Raw genomic sequence first — 26886 nt, 5'->3', positions numbered from 1 at the left:
GTTAAATGCTTGGAAAAACCCTGTGGCAGCTGCGTGGTGCACAGTTCATTATTACTTATCACCAAGCGGACACAGTACAAGTTAGTTGGGTAGTCCAGCTAATTTATGGTTCTCCACAAATAAAAAGGGTCATTATTTGTAAGTGCTGCTCCAAACCAAACTGTGCACTATCCTGTACTATCCTGTACTACCCTTACAATCCTAAGGTATTAGCGTCAGGAAATGCTTCCCCAAAGCCCGAAGGCAGACAGTCGTGACTGTACTCATCTATGACGTCACATAGTTAAGAGACATAAAATTTCTACTGTAAAACTCTGGGTGTTTCTTTTTGAATTCAGCACTACTGAGTTGACCACTGGAGTGGACACTGATGATAATATGCCTGTCAGATCATAAGAAGAAACTTAAAACTTAAAACTATGATGGTATGAAATGGACCTATATCCATTGCTACTACTACTGTTTCCATACACTCTGTATGGCTCAAAGATCACTTTTTCCTATGGGGCCCTTCCTGGAGATGTTGGTTAATTATGATACCTCTCTTCAAGTACTGATACTAAAATATTAACCAGCAAACCACTTGATTGAGAAGTCCCATCTATCCTCTCTCGTATATTCTGTAATCCTACCCCCCCACCCCTCCACCCCCCACTCCTCCCACTACCACTAAATGCCCTGAAGCTTTGTCATATTCCCTGACCCATCTCCCATCTCTTTCTTTAAAAAAAAGGGAAAATGTAGGGCCATTTTCCATCGCACTTTGTGAAGGCAACCAGTAACAGTTTTCCCCAGAGATGTCAAAGTACATTCGTTCACTAGATGAAAACGGAAAGCACCAAATCTCTCTCTCTCTCTCTCTCTTTCTCTCTCTCTCTGCATATTTTGACCCTGCTTTAGTGAAACAGAAGCACTCACTTTGTCACCACAGCTTGCTCAAAATAAAACCTGCTACTTGCACTTCACAAGTTGTGGGAAGAACAACACTTGTCTAAAAAAAAAAAACCCTGACATCTTTAACTAAGCGCATCTCTGTTAATTTTAAAATTTAAAACATTTAAAACATTGCCAAATGCTTTATTTTTTCACCAATGAGTACTAAAGGATTCTTAAAAAACACTAATAATGACTGATGAACAAATGCTGACTACATTCATCTTATAATCTGTCTTTTTGCTAGTTTATTAAAAGTTGGATTTAATACAAATGGGAGAGTGAGAGAAAGAGATCACAATGTCCTGAGGCAAACCATATTGTCTGTGAACAATTAGCATATCACTGTGTAAACAGTTTCAACTACTTTTCCAAGAAGCCACTGAATGTGTCGACCTGCTCTGGTTTGCTGACTGATGTCGGCCAACATCACAGTAAGAACTCCTCCCCACAGATGTCTGATGATGGGCTGGATATAGATGTGGTACATTAAAACAGAACACAGAAATAAACAATATGCACTGAGCTTTAATTATCTACCAGTTTCGCCTCTTGACTGTGTGTGGCACCCTGCAAACCTGGGCATGGGGACAGTGCTCAGCGGTAAGAACAGATTTACTAAGATTTTTCTAAATTAAAGGTGCCCTGTGGGGTTTTTGATCACTAGTGGCGTGACAGAGTAATGATTACATGTTCTGCTAGCATGCACATGAGAATGAACATGTTTGCCATGAGCACAAACAGACTGCAAAGGGTGGTAACAGCTGGTAATGCTGTGAAAGCACAGGTGCACTGATAATAAAGGAGAATAAAGTAGCCAATGCAGGCTAAATAAGGCTTTAGGATTTTTTGCAGTCATTCATTTATATTTATTAAAAGATTAGTTTGACAGTTTGGGAAATTCACTTATTTGTTTTATTACTGAGTTAGATGAGAAGATTGATACCACTTATATCTGTGTGGTAAATATAAAGCTATACCCACCATCCAGCTAGCGTAGCTGAATAAAGGGGGAAACAGCTACAGTAGCCTGGGCTCTGCCCAAATGTAACTACATCTAGCTTGCAGCACCTCTAAAGCTCACTAATTAACACGTCTTATGTCTTGTTGAATTTGTACAAAAACTGAAACTTAAAAACAACAAAAGATTGCAGATTGGCAGGGGGTTTCGTACTGGGATGTTTTGTGGCCATGAGCAGTAACAGAAGTCTCATCCTCACCGTGAGGTTGCCAAGCAACCAGCGGAGACTTCAGGTGTTCAACTCTCTCAACAGTTACCTCTCAACAAAAGATGAAAGCCTGCATTTCAGTATTATACTATTTATACTGTAATTACTTACTATTTTATAATATATTGCTGACCACCAGTAGAAAGACAGAGAAATTATTAAACAGAGTGATCACACAGTTAACCTCTTCCACCCTGCTGGCTCTCACAAGACTGCTGTTATTTCGTTCATGAATGTCTATAGAAAATACAGAGTGAGTCATATGTGACATTCTCTAATATTTTGTGCCACCCTTGTTGTTGGAAATTGTGAGTAATACCATGGCAACAAATTCACAGTCCAATTGGACAGGTATCTATCAATAGCCAGTTTATGCAAAGAAGGCCTTTTATCACCAAATTTAGCCAGCCAAACAGGAGACTCTCCATATGGCATTTCTTTGGATCATTCTAATGCAACAGAGATTGTTATTATTAATTCACACTGTGAGCAACACAATTATCTGAAGTACATTCAGTTCCTATAGAGCTGAGTGACCAGGAAAACATAGCAGATGTTTTGACAGTCAACATGAAAAAACTGATCACTATGTTCAAACTGTTGTTTTCGTGCCAACAGGATATTTGATCACTAGGTGTAAAATGGATGAAGAATTGCCATATAGCTATTGACCAATCTGACTGAGTTGTGCTACTGTATCACAATAAAATAACATAGAACGCAAAGCAAAAGTATAAGGTGTGATACTAATGAGCTTGAAATTACCTTGCAGCTTAAGTCATCTAGCAGAGCTAAATGACCAGTTAAACAGAGATAAACCATATCAAAAACAAAAAAATGAAAATGAATGACAAAATGAAATCTATGTCATACAAAAATGACATGCACTGCTCATACAAGTAATAATGCTTGAAATCATTGAGTGAAATCCACTACACAGTGTAAGAGGTAGCATTTATTTATCGTCTGATGTATTTGAGAGATGACTGCTTTTTGTTAGTTCCGTACTGGGTAAATCCTTAAAGCCTAACTCAATTTTTTTTTAAATACATCGACTGTCAAGCAGGTTAAGACATTATTAGTTGAGGGACTCATTGACTAACATTTGGTCCATGTTTTCCACCCTGTCTGTCTCTCTTTCAATTTCTGGTGCATGTAAAGACAAAAAGAAATCTCTGACCCAAAAGTCTTAATAAAACTATATTATAATATTATAACAGTAATAACTATAGCACTATAGCATTGTGTTAGTGCAGAATTACTGCAGGGCTTTTTGGTGTGTCATGGGGCTGATTCTTCTTATTTTTGTGATGGGAAATCCCTCCCTTAATAATATTTAGATACCTGCACTCTCAGACTAAATATTGCAACATTTACATTACATGGTTACTGGATGGTGCTGCTGGCCTTATGATCCCCGTGGTAACTGTTAATGATTAGTATATCATTCTCACGGCTCCTCTCACGGGGCTTGTGTATGGATGACTGGCCTGGACCAAGGCTCAAGGAATTATTAGCGTGGTCGGGGACTTTGCAATCATGATAGCTGCTGTGTCCATTGCATTCACCAGATGGTTCAAAAACCAGCTAGTCATGCATCTTGCTGTGCTTATCATGTTTTCAGTAGCCTTTTTATGTAGCCCAGCTTTCCTCTCCTTTGCTTATTATCTATGTATGCTGTCCTCTCAACTCCAACAATGTGTCGCCACATTCAGCTTCCAGTCTGACAGTCTTATCTAGCCTCAGGGCAAACAAGCTAAACTGATGCAGTGGGCGGCGAGGCTGCTCTATTTAATGTTTTCTTTGGTAATGGCATTTCATATCAAAACAATATAAGTTCAGTGCCAGGAAGCGGTCATAAGTTTAAAAGACATATCCCAACTTCAACTGAGGGCACTGTGGAAGCACTTCCTGGGAGTGCTGGATTTCCTAACTGGTAATCTTGTTTTTCTAATTTGGGCGACCTACTACAGTGCCAAACCTTAGCTATTCATCATCTTCTAATCCCATGGCATCTGTCAGTGTGGTAGAACTGACAAATGTTTAAGAAACCATTCAATGTCTGACTGTAAACAGAAGCAAACATATTTAAAAAGCCAGTCTATGTCCACACATAGTCAATAGCAGCCAAAGCTCCTACTGCACAGTACATAGCTGTTCATCAAAGATTAAAGGAAATTAAGTAGAGCCTGATCATTTCATATGGCTGCCAACATAACCTGTGTATTCCTTTAGTGATAACAAAGCATCATTTAACAAGTGTTGGCATCACATTCTCCACATGGGACAGGACAGGACACAGCAGGACTGTGCTTACTCTGGCAGGCATTTGCAAGGGTTAACAGTGTTAATACTAGCCTAGTGAAATGTGATATAAGATATGTCTGCCATTTGGCTAATTGCAGGCTTCATCAGATGTAATGGGGGTAGGGTATTTGTGTACCAGGGACTGTGCACAAAAGAGAAACAAAGGAACACAGGTTTGTGTAAATCCTGTGCAGACTACAGATTATTGAGGTTAAATATACTACATGGAGAGAAAGCTTGTGTGCATGTAGTCGAGACCGAGACTGAGCCAGGAGGATGCATAGAGAGGCAGAGCCTTTCAATGCACCCTTTAACCTCATGATGTGTCTGAAAACAAAAGAAACGTGCACTGCAAAAGTAGTTATTGAGAAAAAATTGAGATTAACAATTGAAAAAAAGATGGATCACATTTTCCACTAATAAAATGCTTGATTAGTTTGATATCTGAATGCAACCACAAGAGGGCAACATGATAATATCCCCTCACTCATCTCCACTGCTTATAATTTGGATATTTTAAGAAATGAAGCAGCATAAATTACCAGCAAACAGGTGCTGAGATTAAGAGCTGAGTTAACTCTTTTGGCATATCTGGGTTGATTCTGTACTTGTGCCAAGAAAAGAATTTTCAGCAGATGAGCAGAAATCTTGTTGAACCCCATACAGCATCAGCCTGTTAAATCTGATTAAAGATGCTCCTCAAAGAAGCTGAACAGTCGAAGAAGATATGGTTTGGTATGGTATACATAGAAAAAAGAGATACTGCTTTTCCCAAACACCAGTGAAATCTTTCATGATGTTTACATTTCATGTAAATATGGAGAGTTTAAATATTCATTACGCCACAAATTTCGGTCCAGGGTATAAACATATCAAACTGGATAAACTGTGCTTAATTCGAGGATAGAGTTGTCATATTATTCCACAGATCCTGTCAGTTGTAAAGCCCTCTGAAAACAAATTTGCTGGACAGCAAAGAAAACACCACTCTCCCTCTTATATAAAAAACTCTGATAATCAACCCATTGCCTAGCAACAGAGGGCTCCATAGCAACTGTGCAGCATTTTCCCTACAGTGTTGCAAGAGAAGCATGATGATTTATCCAGTCGAGTCTGTGTTTGCTTTTGTTTTCAATGGCTACTGCTCTCATGAAGCCTTTTCCTCAAGAAATTAGCAAATAGAAAAATATGTAAATATGTCACACTGAATTCTTTCTCCTGCATTTAATACAAACGCTTACAAAACCAAAATGTATCTTTGATAGACAATGATTGTGACCAAATACAGAAGCAGTAAGAATGACACCTTAAAATGCAATGATTAAATACCTGACTAAAAAGCATTTCATGTAATGCATGTTAACTATGGTGGTGATATTAAATCAAGGGAAGGCATACCATTTGGAATGCATTGACAGGAAGGTAGGTCTACACTTTTGATACATTATTAGACCACGAGGTTGTGAATGTAGATTGTTTTTATGAATTAAGCTATTTAGGTCACTACAGGACAGTACTGTAGTTGAACTACTGTGTTGGCTGAATGTATTCATCCTGAACCCTCAAGACCTTAAATATCTCCACAGGCTCACAAAATGAAAATACCTGTGTTCAATGCAGAAATTACCACAAACATTTTGATATGTTCACCTCTAAAAGACAACAGTTTTAATTGCAGTTTCTATACATTCTGCTGCTCTGGGTTGCAGGGAGCTTGAGCCTATATCCCAGCATACATTTGATGCAATGCACAGGTCACCAGTCTATCACAGGGCTAACATGCATGTAGACTGACAACACCTACAGGCAATTTAGAGTTTCCAGTCTACCTAACCTGCATGTCCTTGGACTGTGGGAGGAAACTGGAGCACCAAGAGGAAACCCACACAGACATGTAGAGAACATGCAAACTCTAAAAATAAAAATTCCACATTTGAACTGATCAGTGCATTTGAACCAGAACCTTCTTGCTGTGGAGCCACATTGCTGACCACCTGAGTTGTACACTGTACAACCCTAATAAACGTTCAAAAACAACAACAAAAAAAAATTTGTCTAAACAACAAACAACTCCTCTTCAGGCAGATATATGCTGAGGTTTTGTACAAAATGTCTGCATAATTGTCTCTCCTCTAATGTGCCCCCCTGAAGCTACTATCAAAAATAAAATGCTTGTTTTCTATGTGGCAGTGAAGCAGGTAAAACATTAGAATAGTGTAATCTTACAGCTCCACTGTCATTTGTTTACTATATGCAACATAGTTAATATATTCCTCATAGATGGACATTTGGCAACTATTGCTTGTCACTTTCAATATGGTCTCTTTCAAAATAAAGTAACAAGGTTTTTCAAGCATGAATACAGTCAGAGGAAAAAATAGATATTTTGCTCCATTTCTAAAACATTTTTTCAGTTTTGTTGAGCTCTGCCCCTTTATGCATTCTCTGCATGTCAAAATGGAAGAATTCACGCACAAACCAGGTTAAGACCTTTTGTGCTAGTTTTTGTGTGTGATAGTTCAAGCCTAGAGAAAGCACGTCTTTACTTAAATGTGTCAAATCAGCCTTGTATTGAGTGATGAGCGCAGTATTATACTGCATTAATGTACTTGTATGACTGATGAGGCTGATGATGGGATGTAGGAAGATGGAGACCAGGCTGTGATGCAAGGCACACAAGGGAAGAAGTGTTGGTTATAAATTGTTTGACACTGGTCAAAACCTAATTAAAAAAGGAGGAAATACATACTTATGTTTGACTGTACTCATTCTATGAATAAACAGAACAAAGCTCTTATTGTTTAATGATTAAAGTCTGCTGTAAAAAGGTTAATGCTGGCAACGGTATGCCAGATATTTCGGCATAAATGTATTAACATCCCCCTGTATTAAACCTACTGACTTGACACTGCAATTCATTTTGCAATCCTGCTTAATGTTTTTCTTGAGACCTAATTAATTGTGCCATATATTTCTAACTTCAGTCTCTTCACCTGGACACTTTCTATATCCATTTATTATATTCTTTCAGCTTTACATAATGAAATCACCATGGTTTCTCTTTCAGAAAACAAAATACAAACGCTGTCTGCTCCAAGCTTGCTTGTCTCTGTCTTATTTGTCTTTGAGCCAATAAGATATGATTATTGCCACACGTTCTTTCAATACTTTAAGTCCCATCTTGATCACTCATTGCTAATAGTCATGTGTAACATTCAACTATAACTACTTACAAAACCACCCAATGAAATGCAGTTATATTATGTGATGCAACTGTATGTTGATCACATTCACGCAAGAGTGAATTCTTCTTTTTTCCCTTTCTTTATGACTATTATACTTTGCCACTTACTTAGTATTTTTCAATGAATATTATGGTACTTATTATCTTGTATTGTTTTTTTTTTCCCCATGTATTCATATCCCCCTTAAAATGGTATTTCAGTCACAATGGGGTTTTCCAGATTAAATAAAGGTCATTATGGCATCACCGCAGCATTCGCCATTGTTAGAGAATAATAATCTTAACTGTAAAATTGCTAGCACTAACTCTGCTGAACAGCTGTGAATATACAGTATGCCATTAAGGCAACTATGGATAAAGAAGCAGTATGGTAAGATGAGCGATTGCTGGTGAATAAAGAGAAATCATTAAAGCGGCTCTGGCACGAGGAGAGAAAAGGGACAGAGGAGAACGCAAAAGAAAATGATGAGGTAAAACAGGAGAGCAGAGGCAGTACATCACAGGAAGTCAAAGAGACAGAGGATAAAGTAAAGGTGGCCTCATCTTATCGTCCTATCCTGTCACAAACCTTGGACCTGATATATGAAACCTACTTAGATCAAACACTAAAAGCTGCACGTGAACAATGCTTCCTACTTACATACACAGATTTTGTCAGTGAATTATGAAACACTGTGCATATTACCAGCGGACACTCCAACTCATAAATCACCATCCCATGAGGGACATTATTAAAGTACTCCGAAAAGATGAAGAGTGAATTAGAAGGTTTGGTTTAACTTCATCTATTTTAGTAGATTTTAGTTTAATTGTGGACTCATAAAATAAAAAAATGTTTTTTAATGTATGAAGTTAATGAAATTGTAATGTCTGAGATGCTAAATAATCAGTCCTTTCTATGAATATATCTAAATATGGGAGTAAATTAAGTATGTATGCCCACTCTCTTGTACGTTTAGATCAAACTGTAACTCAAAAGTTCCTTACTGAAGACAGAAAAATGGATTTGGACAGAGGCACAGTCACTGGACGTAGCATTAAAATGTCTCAAAATGATGCTTCGTAATGTCAAGAGACAGGCATGTAGTGTAGAGACAGAGGACAGTATGTACACCAGATGAGTTGTGTTCTGTTTTAAAGTAAAACTTAAAAAGAAAAAGAAAAGAAATAAAGACTCTTGAAGGTTAATTTCTTTATTCATTCTGAAATAAAAAGGCTGCGTGCCCATGTACAGTACTGGCGGACAAAGGGTACCCACTGCAGGATTTTTATCCTGCAGCGATTAGGAAACTATTGGCTAAAGAAGTGTATAATTCATTCAATAGTCCTTTAAGCTCCAACTTATAATTTATTCACTTATAGGCCTAATTTATTCAGAGAGTCACAGATTGACAATGTTAATCAATGCCATTATTTCCATGATCTTTTAGAAATTTGAAGTGAACATTTTCAAAATTGGACAGGTAGAAAAGCTAAGATGTTTTTTTCCCCTGAAAAGATAGTACTCTTTGTCTCTTTCAACTGATGTCATGTCCCAAAACTAATCTCCTGAGAAACCTTACATGTGCAGTAAATCCCAGTTACCTCTGTGGCATGCTATGCATTGGTAAGTCCTGCTGAAGCTGCCTGTATAATTACATTAACCTATGGTAATTATGTGTAGATCCCCCTCAACAATCATGGCTAATATGTCTCAGGAGAGTAGGATTCCCAAATTAGTTCTTTATTAATATATTAATTTGCGACCATTACACTAACCCTGGTGTGCATGCAAGTAAATATGGCTTCATGTTGTTGGCTGCCATTTTGACAAATACATTTATAAATTATTTCTGGTTCTTTTTACTCTTTTGTTCGAGCTGCTATGACAAATACAGCAACCAAAGGCTGTTTCAAGAATAAAGACAACCAAAATGTGAAACAGCTGGGTGTCCTGGAGGCTTAGGGGTTAAGACACCAACAATGGACTGGAATGTCACGGCCAGAGACCTTTCCATGTCATGCTCCATCTCTTCCCCCTCATTGCCTGTCCTCTTGCCATTTTGGCTATCAAATAAAGACACAAAATGCCTTTTGTTGTTGCATAATTTTAACATGACATGATAAAAGACATCATAAAACAGGATTTTGAGTGTTGCCATTACATAAAACATACTATGTGACCTGTGAATTTCGTCGTATCTACACTGTCCCACCATAAGAAAATGGCCAAATTACAAATGACAAACAAATGAGAAAATGAATACTACTAATGTCGTGATGAGTTAGGTGTATAGGTGTTATAAGAAAGTTGTGTGCGAAACTGAGAAGATAAGCTTCACTTATTAAAATTATTTTTTACCCAAATTTATCTCACTACTCAGTACTCTTTGCTTCTCCTGCACTGCCATCTAGAGTTTAGAGTTCATTCATTTGCACATGAAATGATGATGCACCAAAGAAACAGAGAAAGTCACATTGTGGAGGTGAGATAAAAAAAGAAACACTGAAAAAACATCTCACCTCAAACAAAACAAAGAAAAGACAACGAGACAAACAAAAGTCAACAGAGCTGGATAACAGACTCTAAATGACAGACTCAAAAACAAGGAAAAAATAGTATATCAAAGGCAAAACGCATAAATGTAAAGTTGGGAAAACAAAATAAACTCACACAGACCAAATGAAAAAACTGGAATCAAAAAGAAGAGTGACAGTGCATGCTAGAGTGTGTTCAAAGGCTCAAAGGAAAAAGGAAGGCGACGGAGAGAAATGGAGAAGGTGTGTTGTGCTACTAGAGGAAAACTTCAGTCAGTCAGTTTAGCCATCAGTCAGCTTATACATACGTCTATATTTGAACTGTAGAGGTATGAGAGCTTACAGACAAAATCTACAGATCTATTCTTTGAGTGTCCTAATCTGATTATGAAACACATCAGCAAAAAATAAATAAATAAATAAATAAAAAAAACAAGTTGACACAACAACACGTGCAAGTAATTTCTAAACGTTTACATGATTGAAACTGATGACTCAATAAGAGCAGCCAAAATGCATCCGCAACGTCAAAGCCATAATGTACCCAGCAAAAAAAAAAAAAATCTTGAATAATGGATCATTTTTTGAAAGCATGCACTTAAAAAACAGTGCCAACAAACAGCCAGCTACGTAAGTTCTTTACCACTTTGCAATGACAAAGCTCAGTATTTTGAGCTTTGGGTTTGTTGTAAGTTAACATGCATTATTCTAGCCCAGCTGTTACTGCAGTGTACGGCAGGGGATAGATCATACAACAAAAATGTGCATTACATAAGCAGCAGGTAAATTCAATGTGACCACCCGAAAACTGTCTGAATGCATTCATGTCGAAATGTCACTTGGTTTGGTTAGTTTGATAAAGGTTTGGGCTTGGACTTGACTTGATTTCCTGCACTGACACTGAATATTGCTGTATGTAAACACTGATGCAGAGCAGTTGTAGTTGTTTTGTTGTAATAGTGACAAAACACAAAATGCTAAAATGCAGTATTGTGACTATACCATGGTCTATAGAGATGCCTTAGTACTGTTGTCATGGTTACCTTTAGTCAAGAATGCCACTGATTTAGAAGAGAATTGTTGTTGACTGGAACATACCATTTGTCTGAGGTGTACCATTACACGATTTTAATGGATGTATATGTAATGTGGGAGACCAGGGACAATTATCAAAGCAATCAGCACACAAAATGTTACTGTGTATTTTAAACATGACTCCACATATTGAATAAAATTACAGATGAACAGTTGATCTTTTCCTGTTTTGCAAAATGTTTTAGTATATATGCAGCCATCACATACTCATTACAAAGTGGTACAACTTCTAGATATTAGAACAGTAGTAGACATGGAAAAATGCAAAGGCCAATTATTATTATAAACTCTGACCTTAAGCATATTAGTACAGCTTAGGCCTTAATGTTCGTCTCTTATTGTTGACTACTATATCTACTCTCTACCATCTTGTTTTTCCCTCCAGCCCAGCATGATGCTCATATCATTTTTATGTGGAAACCTGTTTTATACAGCTGGCGGCTGGAGTTCAATAATGAGATGGGCTTTTAAGCACGGCACTTCCTGGTAGAGAGGCTGACAGCATCTATCTCCAGATGCTGTAAATGACATTTCCTTGCTTGTTTATCTATGTGAAACAATTGGATAGCTGCTGCATTTCGCCCTTGGCCAGCCTATCCTGGCCCTGTCAAGGGCGCACCTCCCATCAATCACAGCAGGTTCAAAAAGTGAGTCACTGGGGACCTTAAGAGGAGAGACGAAACGGGGGAGAAAAAAAATGCCCCGCATGCAGGATGCCTCACCAATGTCTGACCTAGGGTTTTTGTACTTTGTAGTCCACTGCGATACATTCTGGTGCAATTCTATCAGCATTTTTCTCCTTCATTTCAAAGTTGCTGAAAACAACACTTTGAATGGGAAGATGAAGTATGTCCTTTCTCCTGCATGCTATCTCTCACCACCCTTGCCCCTCTCTGCCTGCCTACATACACACCTCATTTAATTCAAATAGAAAATCTAAGTGAAGGGAAAAGGGGAAAGCGCCCAGCTTGAGCATTTTTCCTGTGTTTCCTCTGTAATAAATCACTGGGCGTTCTCTCTTCATCAGGATAGATATCACTTGTACATGCCCCAGCATCCATCCTGAGATTCTGACAACACGCTCCTGTTTTGCGCTGAATAGGCATTACTTTTAGACTGAATTACGATGGTCTGCACTATCAGCCCGTATGCAAAACAGCCCACCATCTGACATGTGGCAGGGCACAGACTAAGAGATTGTCCACAGTATTGCAAAAGTGTCCACTGGTCTTGATAGAACTGCTTCCATATATCATTTAATAGCTGTGGCTGCCAAACACTGGGTTGCAACTGATGTCCTGTGCACATCAATCAGTGGTCATGTTCACAGAGGGTAAAATAATTGTGTGGGAAGTGATTTCTGTAAATAGCTGCACACATACAGTATGTGAACAGCATTTAGTCTGTTATCTCATAGGACACAAAGGATATCTTAAGATCAATTACACTTAGATTACATACAGTATAATGCATTATAAATGGAATATAAAGCGCTGCAGCTCCTGCTTTTACTCACGTATTCAGACTCTCCCTTTCATATTCGGTCAATTAAGTGTCTATTCCACTCACCAGTCTCACTGCAACTGATCTGCAGTTTCATGGCTACATTTACTGCTTTTCCATTACAAACAAGATCAAGCTGCAGCTGAGACTCATTTGGGTCAATGGGAAATGAGAGCAGTAAAACCCAGGCTGCGTACGGCAGACAGGGACAGGTGACCATACTTTGATGACATGGCTGCAGGCTGAACTGGCACCGAGCTGCATTAGACTGTTAAAATGAACGCAGCCAATAGCCAGAGATCAGGTGCTTACAGTTATGGCCACAGGCTGCCTTACAGATCGAGTCTGGCTCTCACATTCCTGCGGTCCTGGCGCCTATTGATGCTTTTTAGTGGTTGACATTGTTAAACTGCAAAATGTACACTAATGCTCCTTCAGCTGGAACCATTAAAAGCTCATGTCAGATTCCTTTACAGTATATTGTGATTAATACCCAGCCCGGCCCAGCCCATAACAGAGCTTTGAAAGACAGCAGTCCTGTTGTGCATTATGAGCAGCTATGCAAGCAACATGACTTTCGACATACATTTATATGCATAGATATTAATATTTATTCGTCTGTATATGCACAATGTGCGCAGAACCAAACCAAACCAAACCGGGCCTTTGACATACAACATCCAAATCATAAAAACATTCTTTGGCTTACATAAAGCAGTGTATTTCTTTGTTGTCAAGAGGTTCAATACAGATAAAGTTGCCTTGCCTAATAATATTAGGTTTTCTTCTCCTCCTCAGAAGCAAACTATTTTGCTTATTTGAGCACACCGAATTAATAGACACCCCTAAATCAGACTTTTCTAGAGGATTTTTTTTGGTATTCAATCACCCGTACAAAGTTTAAAATTCAATTGCACACTATTTAATTTGTCATTGCTTTTGGGAGGACAACAACTAACTAACTAGTATCATGGGATCCAAACCAACAGCAACTCTCCTCCTGTAGTAAACTAGGCAGCTTATTACGATGCATAGTTACATTTTATTGTTTAGCGACCCCTACCAGCTGTAGCAATTATGATGAGAGGAGGAGGTCATGTGACGAGCGACAAGTCAGTCTAGTCAGTCTAGTTTCTCTTACCGATGAAAATATTTACTACATGTTTAATACTGTTACCATGACGATGAAGTCATGGTAGTTAAGGTACTTAATTTAACCTAAACCACAATCTTTTCCTACACCTAATCAAACCGTGCTGATATCTGACATACAACAAGGTGGTATTAAACTGACAATAAAGAGTACTGAAGTAACATTTTGGATGTTTACATAAGGCTTTCCAACCAAAATAAATTTATTTTGTACAATTGATAACCGCTATGAAACAGTCAATACTCCCATGACCCCAGAGAACCCATCAGGGACTCTCAGAGTCACCTCTTTCACCTTTTTTGCTTTATTCTCAGTGGATTTATAACTGTAATGTCACATTGCCGTGGCATTACAGTTTTAGAGCAGGATGTGTTCTTTTCTGTCCTTTCTCTCTAAAAAGGTACACAAGTGATCATTCATTAATACATATTGCACAGAAACATCTTCCATTTCCACATACACCCTCTGAAGCCCTCCATTTGAAGTTATCCAAAAATAATCACACAACGCATTATCACTTGCAGTTATGACAAGTCACATGGATTTCTAAAATCTGCAGGGCTAGCTACACCAATAGATAACACTTCATAAATTTTCCCAGAACAGCACCTTCTGTTAGACATTTACAGACTCTCCAGTTCCTTTGTCATCCTGTTTATGCACATCTACAGTATGCTCTGCGAAATTCATTTTCTCTCTGCTGCACAACTGACAGAAAACCATTTAAGACACACTAAGCCAGTATCACTGTTTATTACATCAGACAAGGACAAAATAAGGAAGGAGAATAGCTGAGGAAAGCATCGCAGAACTGTATTTGTGCTGATAATCTAAATTATTTTTCATGTTCGGTATAGGAGGGAGAGAAAGACAATGTAAATGCTGAGATAATCAACTACCCCTGCAAAGAAGCTGAATAGTATGAAACAGACCACTACACTACAGTACATACAGTACAAGTATGATTTTCAGAGGAGTGTGTATTAACACTATAATATATACAAACCCCTGCATGTGACACTAGCATAGCTGCTATGCAGCACATTCAGAAACAATGATCACCTCTGGTTTAAATCTTTTTTTTATTATTATTATATGTTTATGCAACCTTGCAGCTTCCAATTACTTTTCTAATAGTAATAATACTACATTTGATGCTTTCACAAACATTTATCACTTTGTGTCACATACTTTGCAGTTCCAGTTTGAAGGATGTGAACAAAATACTGTAATATATAACAACAAAATACTGTATATAGTAACAGTATCACCCAACTAGACTGTATGTACTGTTGTCATCCCGGTAGATGCAGTGATCAAATACTGACACTGACTTGCAGCCAAGCAGATTGCCTACTTTGTCATTAAAAACCTTCCCAACAAGCTATCAAAGTTTGTTTTTCTCAGTGATAAAGAGAAGATGATAAATGTGCACTTTAATCAGTTACAAATCCATTTCTGAATGATTTTCCATACAGTGTTGCATGTTGTGCATCTTGTGGTTTTCTGCAATTACATTACAGACTGTAGTTTGTACTGCACACTGATTTAAAGGAGATGAAATGCGCAGATTTTCAGTGTAGCAACTCTTATTAGTTGATGTAAATGATTTTCATTTTAAGTGTTTTAAATCTATTAATACAAAATAAATTTAGGTGACAAATTTAGTAGTGTATTTTGTTCTGCATACATCAATTGACTATTAAGCCTAGCCTCACTCAAGCCTAGTCTGGTAAACACTGGTTTAGTTATTTAAAAAATGCATCCTCTCTCATCCCAAAGTCATCATTTGAAAAGTGCTTGCCTCAGAATACCCTCTGGCCACGTCTTTACTCTATGCTCCTCATTATCAGCACTTGTGTTTGAACCCACATTTTTGCCATGTGCTATGTAGCAGACATGTGCAGTCTGTACAATGTACTATAAACCATATGTATCCATTAAGTTCTCAAAAGCATAGTGCACATAAATGAGATTTTAACAAATGTGTAGTCTGCAAATGTCCTGCACTTAGGGCTCAGTGGGAGGACTGGCATGTTCACAGCATTTGTGATATGTCACCCTTCATGCTTTGTTAATGGTGGAAGCTGAGATCATAAAACCCATTCCCGTGATGATGACAGCTTCATTTGAAATATGTCCTCCAGAAGGACGAATGTGTGAATGAGGTGAGAGCTGATCTGAGTCCTCTTATCTCTTCCAACTGACTGGATGTCACTTTTGTTTTACTGATTTTTCTGAGCAAGTCTGCACACTGCAGGCTGATTTTTCAAAATGTTTCCTGTTCCTATGTATAAGCAGAAACAGAAACAGAAGCAGTGTCAGACCATCCTGCCCTTTTTCCTGGCCGACAGTACAAACCCTACTTAGCACAGTCCATAACCCCTGGTAAAAGGAGTGTGCAGGCAAATAAAGAATTTCTTACTAGATCACATGCAGAAACAGATATGTGACCATACACCAATTGGCCTACCTAACTGGCATAAGTCGTCACTGCTACTGTGTTAAACAAACTATCCAGTGTTAGGCATCTGTGTCACAGCCACGCACAGTATTTTCAAATTCTGGAAACAAGAACTCTTTTTGTGCATGCAGAGATAATGAGCAGACACTGGCTGCATAGACAGAACAAATACAAAATTTGTCTTAATGTCATGATACAGCTAATGCTAAACATGCTATAAAACTGACAGCTGGTTGTGATGATAAAGGTCAATATCAACTGCACGCGCCAAAGCAGCACACATGCCTTTACCACAGCCTAAAATAAAATGCCATAAAATGTTGTTGTTATTTATAAAAAATGATTCAAATAATCATCTACCACAAGGTGATACCTATACATGTGATATTTGTAAATGTATTGAGAGAATGATTAATTGAATGGGCCTCTTATGAAACTGATTTAGCTAGGTCACGTATTTCATTACTCTTCCTAATACATTTATTCAGATACATTTCATGGGTCATCACTTTTATGAAAACCATTTCATCATACAGCATAACATCATGTATGCACTGGTGCCATGTGCCTTAGAAATGGTGTGTTTATCCTTCAAAGAAAAGGCATGAGCCTAGTTAAAGCCCGACATAAATATAACTAGCTGCTGCGTAATAGAATTTATTGTAAATTCAGATGCAGGTAAAAAAGAGATTAAATTGCATTTTGGTGGTACATTCATTACAATCAAAATGGCATCTGTAGTTTATTCCTCTCAGCTGGGTAAACTAGCAAAGCAAAGCAAATTGTAAATATGGCCATACGTCTAGGAAACGTGCCATGTATTTCAAAGGGTTTGTAGATACCAATGTGGACTTTATTATCCATGATAGGCAGTATTAGTAGTCGTGATTTTATTGTAGTGGCACACAACTTGACAGAGAAATAATTGTTTGATGCAAAGACATGCAAGGTCTCATGCATGCAAGGCAGTGTGAATGAGAGAAGGAACAAAAAAGATTAGATGAGACGAGGAATGCAGAAAATATGAACAAACAGTATTTTCAGCCGAAAATAAAATGGGTTCACTTGAGACAAGAACATGGTTGCAGTGACATTTTGTATAGATACATAATGATTATCAAAAATGCAATTAATTTGTGATTTTCTGTGAGAAATCACATATTTGTTCACATACATTATGGTAAAATGAGATTGTCCTATTAAAAAAAAACAAGCTCACAAGTATCTGTGCCAGCATATAATTACAACCAATAGTTATGTTTTCTTGTTGGACATCCTCTAGTGGTTATAGAGTTATGATGGAAGCAAAGGAGGTCTGGTGATGTAATTTGAAGAGCGCCAAACTGATGAAACTGATGGCTGCCATTGTTTCTTTTAATCATGACCATTTAACTACATGTTTATTACTGTAACCATGATGACAAAGGCCATCTAGCCTTAAGGAATTATTTTGTTACTTATTTTAAGTCAAACCACTTTTCATAAACTTAACCAAGTATTTTTTTATGCCTAAATCTAATGAAACCGTGACCATTCCATAACCTTAACTACAGTACATTTGCAGTCATAGGAGACACTGGGTTGCATCAGAAGGTAGGTACAAAGGATTTGATGAGTAGCATTCAGCACATAATACCAAACTCAGCGTAAGAATAAAGCATTCTAGTTACAATAATTCTCTGCTTCTTTAGTAATGTGCCACTAAAGGATCAAATTTAGGTACATGTACATGCAATTCAGAAAAAAGTTAAAAATCTTGGGTAAACTAGCAAAGCAGAGAAGTTGCAGAGTGTTTTCAGAACAAAACCCACATGGGACTGACCAGCAACCAACACCAGAAATACCTTAAAATAAGACATGTTTAACTCAATACCAAGAGGTTTTACAAGTGAGACCACTGAGGGACCTCCAGTGTAACAGGGTCTGTATCAAAGGCTGGCCTGAAGGCTCACGTGGTCAGGGGTTGATAGTACAAAAGGTTTTGTTAATCACTGCAAAAGAGTTCTACCCTGTCTGAACTGTCAGCTAGTCTGTGATCTCCTGGCAAGATCATTACCTTCTTAAGCCCTCTTTCATTGTACGAACTTCCTCAACTATCAGGTGCATGGTGTAAAGGAGCAATGCCCACATAACGAATGCTGTACTGTTGCATGAACTCACTACAGAGGTCACAGGTGAATGTTATCCTATTATCTGTCACTGTGGTATCAAGCAGGCTATGGACTGCAAGCACCTTCTTAGGATAAGGCCACCGAGACACTTTGTGTGAACATCTACATCTGTGTACAACTATTCTGGTTCCCTGCATGGGGCATCCATCTTCCAGCATATCCACACCTAGGAAATGCTTAGGTCCCTCTCCATCTAACCATATTCAGTTGTGTCAGCATCCATGAAGCAAACCCAGTGGGTTTTCTGTTCCAATCATCTATTTGAAAGCGTTGCAGGATTGCACTATCTCCTTGTCAGCATCATAATTAACAGGCAGCTGAGCTGACTGGAAGTCCATCAGTCCCTAAAATTCTTCCAGAGTGGTGCCCTGTTTACACTTTGCATCTCTGTCAAGTAGGTAGTACAGCAGTGTCAGAATCTGAAAAGGCATCTAAAAATTTGCTGCTGTAGTTTACCTTGCACAAAAAATGACCTGAGTTCTAAAAGGATCTTAGGACAGGTGGCTATGCTTTTATTGTTCAGTGGGTTGAGTCCAATTGTGATAATTATGATTCCTACGTATGTAATCCCATTTAAAATGTCCTATATCCTATAGTGTCACAGTCTCTCTTTATACCCTATCCAACCATGAAGTCCCACCCATAAATTCAATGATACTTCCAAACACACCCATACTGCCCATGTAGCCCAGTCATCCTTGCACATTCCCTTGAACTATCTTCCTAACCAGCTCACACCATCAACATGATCAAACTGCTGAAAACAATACACTTTTCTTTTGAACTGGCTTTTCTGAGGCTAGTCCAGGATTCCGAACCCCCAAGTACAATTTTTCATCTCAAGCCACGTCACATTTGCCAAATGTCATTTACACCTTTGTGCCAGAACAGACTCACTTATTGGAAGATGAGAAGAATACATAGAATAAAGTAGTAGTGGTTGACAATCATGTAGCTTGTCTAAAAGGTGTTTTCATTTCAGATATTGGATTAAGTAGTAGTAATAACAGTAGTAACTGTTTTAATTTTACACTTTTGCATCTCAAATGACTCCGAAACAATATAAGAAGAGTAGCTAAATATAATATAGAAGTATAATGATTCAAACTGGGCAAATGTGATTAAACAAACATTGGTACTGTTCTCAAAAAAATGATATTCTCTCAACCAGGTCTGCAGTGCTCTGGTTACCTTGCTGAATCTGCATCTACGTAATGCATTATTCAGGCCATACAGGGGTTGTGGTCTATGATTCAGCTCTATGACCATGAGCAACTTGTTATCAAGTTTCAACCAAGGGCTATAATTCAAATAAACAGATAATGAGGGAGAAAAAATAGATGTACTCTTTGTAACTGATGCATTAGTTGGAAAATATCACAATGCCACAAGTTTTTCTGCAATTTGTTTTTTTTTTTAATATAATAAAAAAATAATAACTATAATTGCAAGAAAATCTTGAATGATGAGATAACCTGCCATTTGGGCCTGTCTAACTGTTTAGAGCACAGATCAATGCGGATGACTGTACAGTGAGATTTTCATCTGCTTATACTGGTGGTAAGGCCACCATACATCAGTAAAATCCTATGGCATCACCACTGGGTTTTTCCCACCGATGTACACCTCTGACTGTTTTTATTTCAAATGTGGGTGTTGGCCAGGCTGTTTGGAACCACAGTCAGTGTCCAGCATTGAGCTAAATTAAAATCCTCTTTGTTGCATCTCGAGAGCTGAAGGTCGTCAGCAGTTGTGTCACGACAGAAGTAGCTGACTGATGTTGGAAATATCAAGACATGATGGACTACAGCTCCCTGGCCTGAGGGTAAAGCACAGCTACGCTCTGCCTGGGATACTCACTCTTTAAAACTTGCTCTAGCCTCTCCAGTGCATTCACAGGCTGCTAGATAACAACGGGTTATAACCAACAAATCTTTAAGCAGACACCACATACTAATTAAACCTAAAACCAGAAATCAAAAAATCTTCAATCATTTCATAACATTTGCACTTCGTACTTTTTTAGTGGTATAAGTGATAAAACTAGATACTGTTGTATGATTAGTTTTAATATATTTGTTGTTCAATATAATACGTGGCTACTTAAACCACTGATAACCAACTCTGTTGTTATTTTGTATGTACAAAAACTCAGAATAGGATTCTTTTTCTTTCACTGTTGCAGAGAAAGGGTAATAAACACCAGTTTGTCCCTTTATACAGAAACATGCGGTATCTATGCATCTTTTACCAAATCTTATGCCCATGGTCAATGCCAGCTGTCTTTAAGTCAAATATGTATCAACAAAAATGTGCCATAAAGTTTTAGCTTCTTGGTCACATTCAGTTCTTTAATTCACTCTCATTTGAATAACCGTTGAGCTAAACTGTTGTTGGTGGGGGAGACAATAAAGACGAGTTCAAACCAGAAAAACTCTTTAAAGTCATTTAGATTTAGTTTGCCAACTGTTATAAAAGCACAATTTGAAACACCAGAGAGAAACACAAATAGTTGGCTTTTGCAAGCACCAACTACCTGGCTAAATAGCTACATTCATGGAAAAAAAGCAATGTGTGAAAATGTTATTGAAACATTGATTTTGAAAATGTTTGTTTGAAAGTTTGTTTGCATATAAGTGATATTTAATATATTTTAAAAGGCCCTTTCCAACTGATAACTCCCCAACTGAAACAGTCTGCAAATAGAATTCTTAAATGTGAAATCTTCAAAACTACTGTTGAGCATTATGAGCTTGTTTCAGCCGTCAGAAACAAAGTGAATGAGACATTTCTTTGATTTGCTTTGCTCTCATTTACTTCCACTGAATCTATGAAACAGCTCTGGAATGGCAGCACTCCAAAACGCAGAACGAAGACGTAACCTCTACTATAACATATTTTTACAATGGCTAACATCAGGCTAACGTGTTTTGGCACATAAGCCTTCATCAGAGCATCTGTTTTTGGCAGAGCACCCAACCAGAGGATGGTTATATGAGGAGGCGCACCTGCTATATGTTTTTCACTGCTTGCTCTCATTCTCATCAAGTGGTGGTGTAGTCACAGGACTGACAGGCTGCTGCTTGCAGCCTATTTAAAAAGATACCGGTGAATAACATATACTTAATAAGCACTATTTAGATTGTATCTGTTGAATTTAGTGATAATCAGATACTTTATGTCTATACTGTGTAAATGTATGTACCTCTACATTTAAACCAAATTCAAGCATACTCAATATTCAAAACATTTTAGTTAGCAGTACAGAAAAAAGCCAGAGCCAGAGTGAATAAGTATGTGAAGTTCTTGAGGCAATGAACATCATGTATCAGGTTATCAGTTCGTTATTTTGTTTCATGTCGTCAAGCCTTCGAACACATAACCTGTCTGCATTCAGATATTTTGTAGATGAGTCATGCCACACAGTCTCCATCTACCATTCATTACAGTTCATTTTTTTCAGTAAGTTAAATGTCAGGCCCATCATTTCTGACTTTGCTCATTTTTACTCTTAATTCAAATAAAAACATAAATATTTGACATACCAATAGAGGAGCAATTTTATGATTTAAAGTAACTGTGACTAAACATGGGATGACCATGGGATTTTTCAGCATGTCAGTATATTCCCAGAGATTGTAGACTTTTGGCCATGCAGCACTGAAGCTAGAGAAAACTAATAAAGAGACAGACATTCAATTGTGTTGTTTGCTCTTGTTAAATTAACATCACCCTCTGTTAACATGCCCTAGTGGTGTAATATATGGCCATAAGCTTTTCTGAATACAAAGAACAATAAAGCTGGTGCTGAAATTAATCGGTACAATCTAATACATTGTATTGAATTAGAACCATCACTATGGCTGTCAGTCAGTGTTATGACGTCATCGGTGAGTGGCCTTGTGCAGACCAAGCCCCAGATGCTTGAAGTCAAAACGATGAAACAGGAAAAATCCTCTTATATGTTGTAAGTACAGGTGCCATACTTCATTTGCAAAAATTGTTTTGTTTCCTTCCAGATTTTTTCCAAACCTCTCATTTTACACCAAAGTATCCCTGTAATTAGCTAAGTCATTAGCAACAGGCTAGTATGCCATTCAAAACTAAAACTATTTTCATACTGCTTAACATCTATTGTGGTTAAATAGCTTCAGTAAAACAATCAACCCAAATGACACACACTAATGACTTGTCCCCCACGCCTTCTATTTTCAGCAATTATCAAAATACCATTATTCTAATGAGCGGATGTAAAAGATGCACAATTTCCAATAAAAGTTAATGGGGCAAAAGTGTTTTCCCTGATCTGCAAATCAAACGCTCAGAGACACTGCTATGAAATACAAAGAGGCAATAAAACATCTCTAATCAGAAAAGTATTAAAAATCAATATGTTCACTATTCCTGACTTTAAAAACATAGTGTTAGACTGCTCTTCTGCATGTATGTACTAATTCTCGAGGAGTAGCCATCTTCGATATGAGAACAGATGCATAGTAATGACATGGTAGCAGTCACTTCAAAGCTGTTCCCTATATTTTGGAAAACTCTTCGACAGCTTTCAGAGGAACACCTCATAAAAATCATCGTGCACAAACCTTGACTTGTAAATACCCTCGACAACAGAGTTTGAGCCCCCACCCCTAAAAAAAAAAAAAAAAAAAAAAAAATAGAAGGCAAACAGATGCAGTCACAACACGTACCTCCAAAATCAGGCCTTAAACGGATGTCATATCCCTTCAGCAACTTGTCCACGGTGGTCTTGGCCACAGACATTCCGGTGCTTCCAGTGGAGGAGCTGAGGGCAGAAACCACAAGTGTAAGAGCCATTTTAAAGACATAGACATTTTGTTTCTCTACAGCACACCTAATGTATGATGAAGCCTGAAAATGATTACGGCACTAAATGCCACCTTTGAAGAGGAAGCCCCTACATCAACGTGTTAGGGAAAGTGGGCTTAAGATGCATTAAACAGCACATAACATCTATCCATCCACCGATTCACCCCAGTTCATGTGAAGCATTAATTTGTCATGTTTTGTCTGTTCCACTCTTAGTCTTGGTCAGCTTCTTGGCCATCACCACCCAACAGTAAGGATTTAAGTTAAATTAAAACTAGACATAATTTTAAAAGCAGACTGACTCCTGTGTTGTTGTCATGAGAAAGGTTTAAAAATGAACCTTGTGTATGCATTTCCCCCCTTGTAGCCCCACCTACAGTGTATCCATCTAATCAGTTGAGGGGGTGTGATAATGATACACCTGTCAAGCATTTTATTGATATCAGCCCTTTAAAATAGTGGCATCAAAAGTGACAATGTCATAGTTTCTGAGGCTACCCTGCTCAGGTAGGAGCCCAGGCTTATTCATGTGAATGTATTTAAATAAGCTCAGGGCTGTAACACAGCCTCCCATCGTAATGTCACAGGCCTCATCGGTCTGAGCCCGGAGACAGACTATCCCCAGGAGGAGCGTACGTATAGTCCGCAATAGTCTGACTGACACCTATAACATCGGTGCCACGACCTGCATCAGCTAACTGAGACAGGTTCTCCAGCTGAGGTTCCTCGTTACAGGGGGAGGAGGGGTTGTGGGATGAGTGGAAGGGGAAGAAGTGTGTTAAAATTGCTCCCCTGATAGGAGCACTAGCCCTCGGCTCAGTCAGGGAAGCACTGTTCAATTAGCTCATAGGTAGTGCAGCTGTTCATCAAGCTGGCCAGTTCCAGGACTTGTGGGGGTTTGACACCTGAGAGCATCAGTATGAGAGAGAACGCCACTGACACCTGAAACACAAGCAAGATTACGCCCTTTCATCTGTTATTCTGGGTGTATTATGATGGAATCAGGGGCAAAAAAGTGCGACCCAGTCCTCTGTGAGCACTAAAATCTCATCACTGAGGCTGTAGGTTACTGCAGACAGAGACGAGTAGGCCACAAGGGATATATATCAGTGCCTTTATCAACAAAACAATAAAGGGATTGATCAGGAGGTTCTGACTGTGATGATGTTCATAAGGGCTTTTGCAGTAATTCACACTGTAAACATTCCAAGGCCTACAAGAGCTTATTCACTGAAACGTTAAATCTTATACCCTGTCTCCAATCTTGAGAGAAGCAGCTGATGATGATGACCTGTGGGATTATTTTTTCGATTTTGATTGATTTGGTTCCGGTCAATAAAATGGGCAGTTAACATGATTATATGAATGGGAATGTTACTTTGCGTTCACACAGATGAAAAATAAGTAGGCTTGTTGCAGGCCGAGTGGCTACAGCACTGTAGACCCCATACATCTAGCTGCTTACCATAGCGTAATCAATCGATGATCGAATGATTGATCCTACCATCTAATCACGGGGTAAGCCTACTGTAGCCTGCTGTCACTCCACGCACGATCACACTGGGAGTCAGAAACCAACACACATATGTAGGCTATATCCTCATTTTGATATCGGGAGTAGGTTACGTTTCACAATAGGCTTGATACCATGCACGCGCATGTTTTTACGCTCGCGCGCGCCACAGCACCGTCTATTAGAGCATATATCGGCAGCAATGCCCCTAATAAGTAGGCCTGGGTACCCCGTTAATGCGATTTGCCAGATATCAGTCTTTTATTGATCTGTAATCACATCTATTGGTGTGAAAGGTTTTTCTTTTTTTCCAAGCGACGTTTTCTTACCTTTGAACAAAGCATACGAAGGACAAAGCCGCCAGAGCAGAGAAAATTCCACATAATTTATCTTCTTGACGACCCAACATCTCCACAAATCCTTAGATATAGTTTCTATAATCCAACCAGTCCAGTGGTCCTCCCGAAAATGCACAAAGTAAAAATCGGCAATCAAAAAATAATTGCCTTTTAAAAATGTCGAATAGACTAGCCTACATCTAAGCATGCGATGTCTTCATTAAAATATACTTCTCGATTTTCAAAAAAAATCTCCTAATTGGCCCCCGCTGTTTTCCCCAGCTATGGAAATCCGTGCAGGTCACAGAGCCCCTCGACCAACACCAGAAGATCAGACATCTTGCTCAAAAAAACAAAAAACAAAACAAAAAACAAACAAACAAACAAAACAGCACACACAATAGTTTTAAAAAGTGATGACAAGTCTTCTTTAAAAAAAACAAACAAATACTGGCATGAATGACTGAGCAGCAGCCTCTTGATGATCAAATTGGTGGATGAAATTTCCCAGTCCAAATCTGCAGAAGAGGCATGGTTCCAGCGATGCTCCGGCGCCAGACTATTCCACAACGTGATGTTGTTAAAAGATATTTGTTTGAGCTGGAAACGCTGGTCGGCTGAAGGGGAGCGGTGGGTTTAAAAAAAAGAAAAATGAAATCTTCATTCCCTTTTTTTCCCCTCTCTGTCTTGCTCTCTCTCTCTCTCTCTCTCTCTCTCTCTCTCTCTCTCTGTCTCTCTCTCTCTCTCTCCCGTTGCTGCTGCTGATGATGATGTAGATCAGCGCAAAGTCACTGAGGGGAAAATGCACATTGAAAAAGCACTGGGTAATATCTGATGCAGACGTCAGAGCAGGCTATATCACTCCTGTGGTGGAAAAAAAATTAGATGCCGAGAAATATGGATGGCCCCTGATACGCCAATGCATGTATCACAGCGTCGGATTTCATATCAAAGATGCAAACCTATCTGAAAAGTCCACTTGCCTCCGCTGCCCAACGTTAAATGGCGTTTGGACACGTTAATACGGTCCGCTCGTCTTCTCCCCCAAACACTCAACAAATGACAGAGATTCAACAGTCCAGAGACATGATGAGGAAACCTCGTCTCTTCTTTCCTGTCGATTTTTTCTTTACTTAGTTTAAATTAAAATAATGTCCTGCTGCGGGAAGAGAAGGGGAGGGGGGGACACCTAAGGTGAATTCCTTAGCGACAGCCTGTTCATGCGCTGAATTGTCTGTCTATTCTCTCTGAAACCCATTAGGATGCTGAGAGTGTGTGCCGGTGCGTTTTCTTGCATTCCATCCACTTTGCCACATTATTTGACACACACACACACACACACACACACACATGCACATGCACATATGCACCCACACGTTCAGGGGCACACACACGCGCTCGTACACAACATAAACACGCACAATCTTTTATTTATTTACTTAAAAAAAAAAAAAATCAATTCCTCGTGACGAACCAGGACTCGCTCTTTTTTTTTTTTTTTTTTTTTTCTTGTATGTGAAACATAAACATCCTTTACTGGAAACTGCTAACACCCGCGCGTCACAATTCAAGAATCA

The 26886-nt window shown here is 38.5% G+C and overlaps 1 protein-coding gene across 2 annotated transcripts in view; it reads right to left on the bottom strand.

Annotated features, from left to right (window-relative positions):
* The window catches only part of gabrb4 (gamma-aminobutyric acid type A receptor subunit beta4), a 53757-nt gene extending 27132 nt beyond the window's left edge, over positions 1-26625 (bottom strand). For both annotated transcript variants that reach the window (XM_018692242.2, XM_018692244.2), the window contains exons 1-2: positions 25301-26625; positions 23320-23414 (exon numbers count right to left, since the gene is read on the bottom strand). In XM_018692242.2, the coding sequence (XP_018547758.1) occupies positions 23320-23414; positions 25301-25380 (175 nt within the window). In that variant the 5' untranslated portion in view covers positions 25381-26625. The remainder of the gene's footprint in view (positions 1-23319; positions 23415-25300) is intronic.
* Positions 26626-26886: the final 261 nt, after the last annotated feature.

Source organism: Lates calcarifer, linkage group LG20 (assembly GCF_001640805.2).
Source record: "Lates calcarifer isolate ASB-BC8 linkage group LG20, TLL_Latcal_v3, whole genome shotgun sequence".
NCBI classification, from domain to species: domain Eukaryota; kingdom Metazoa; phylum Chordata; class Actinopteri; family Centropomidae; genus Lates; species Lates calcarifer.
The sequence above is the reverse complement of the archived record's forward strand: the minus strand, read 5'-3'. Positions and strand labels throughout refer to the sequence as shown.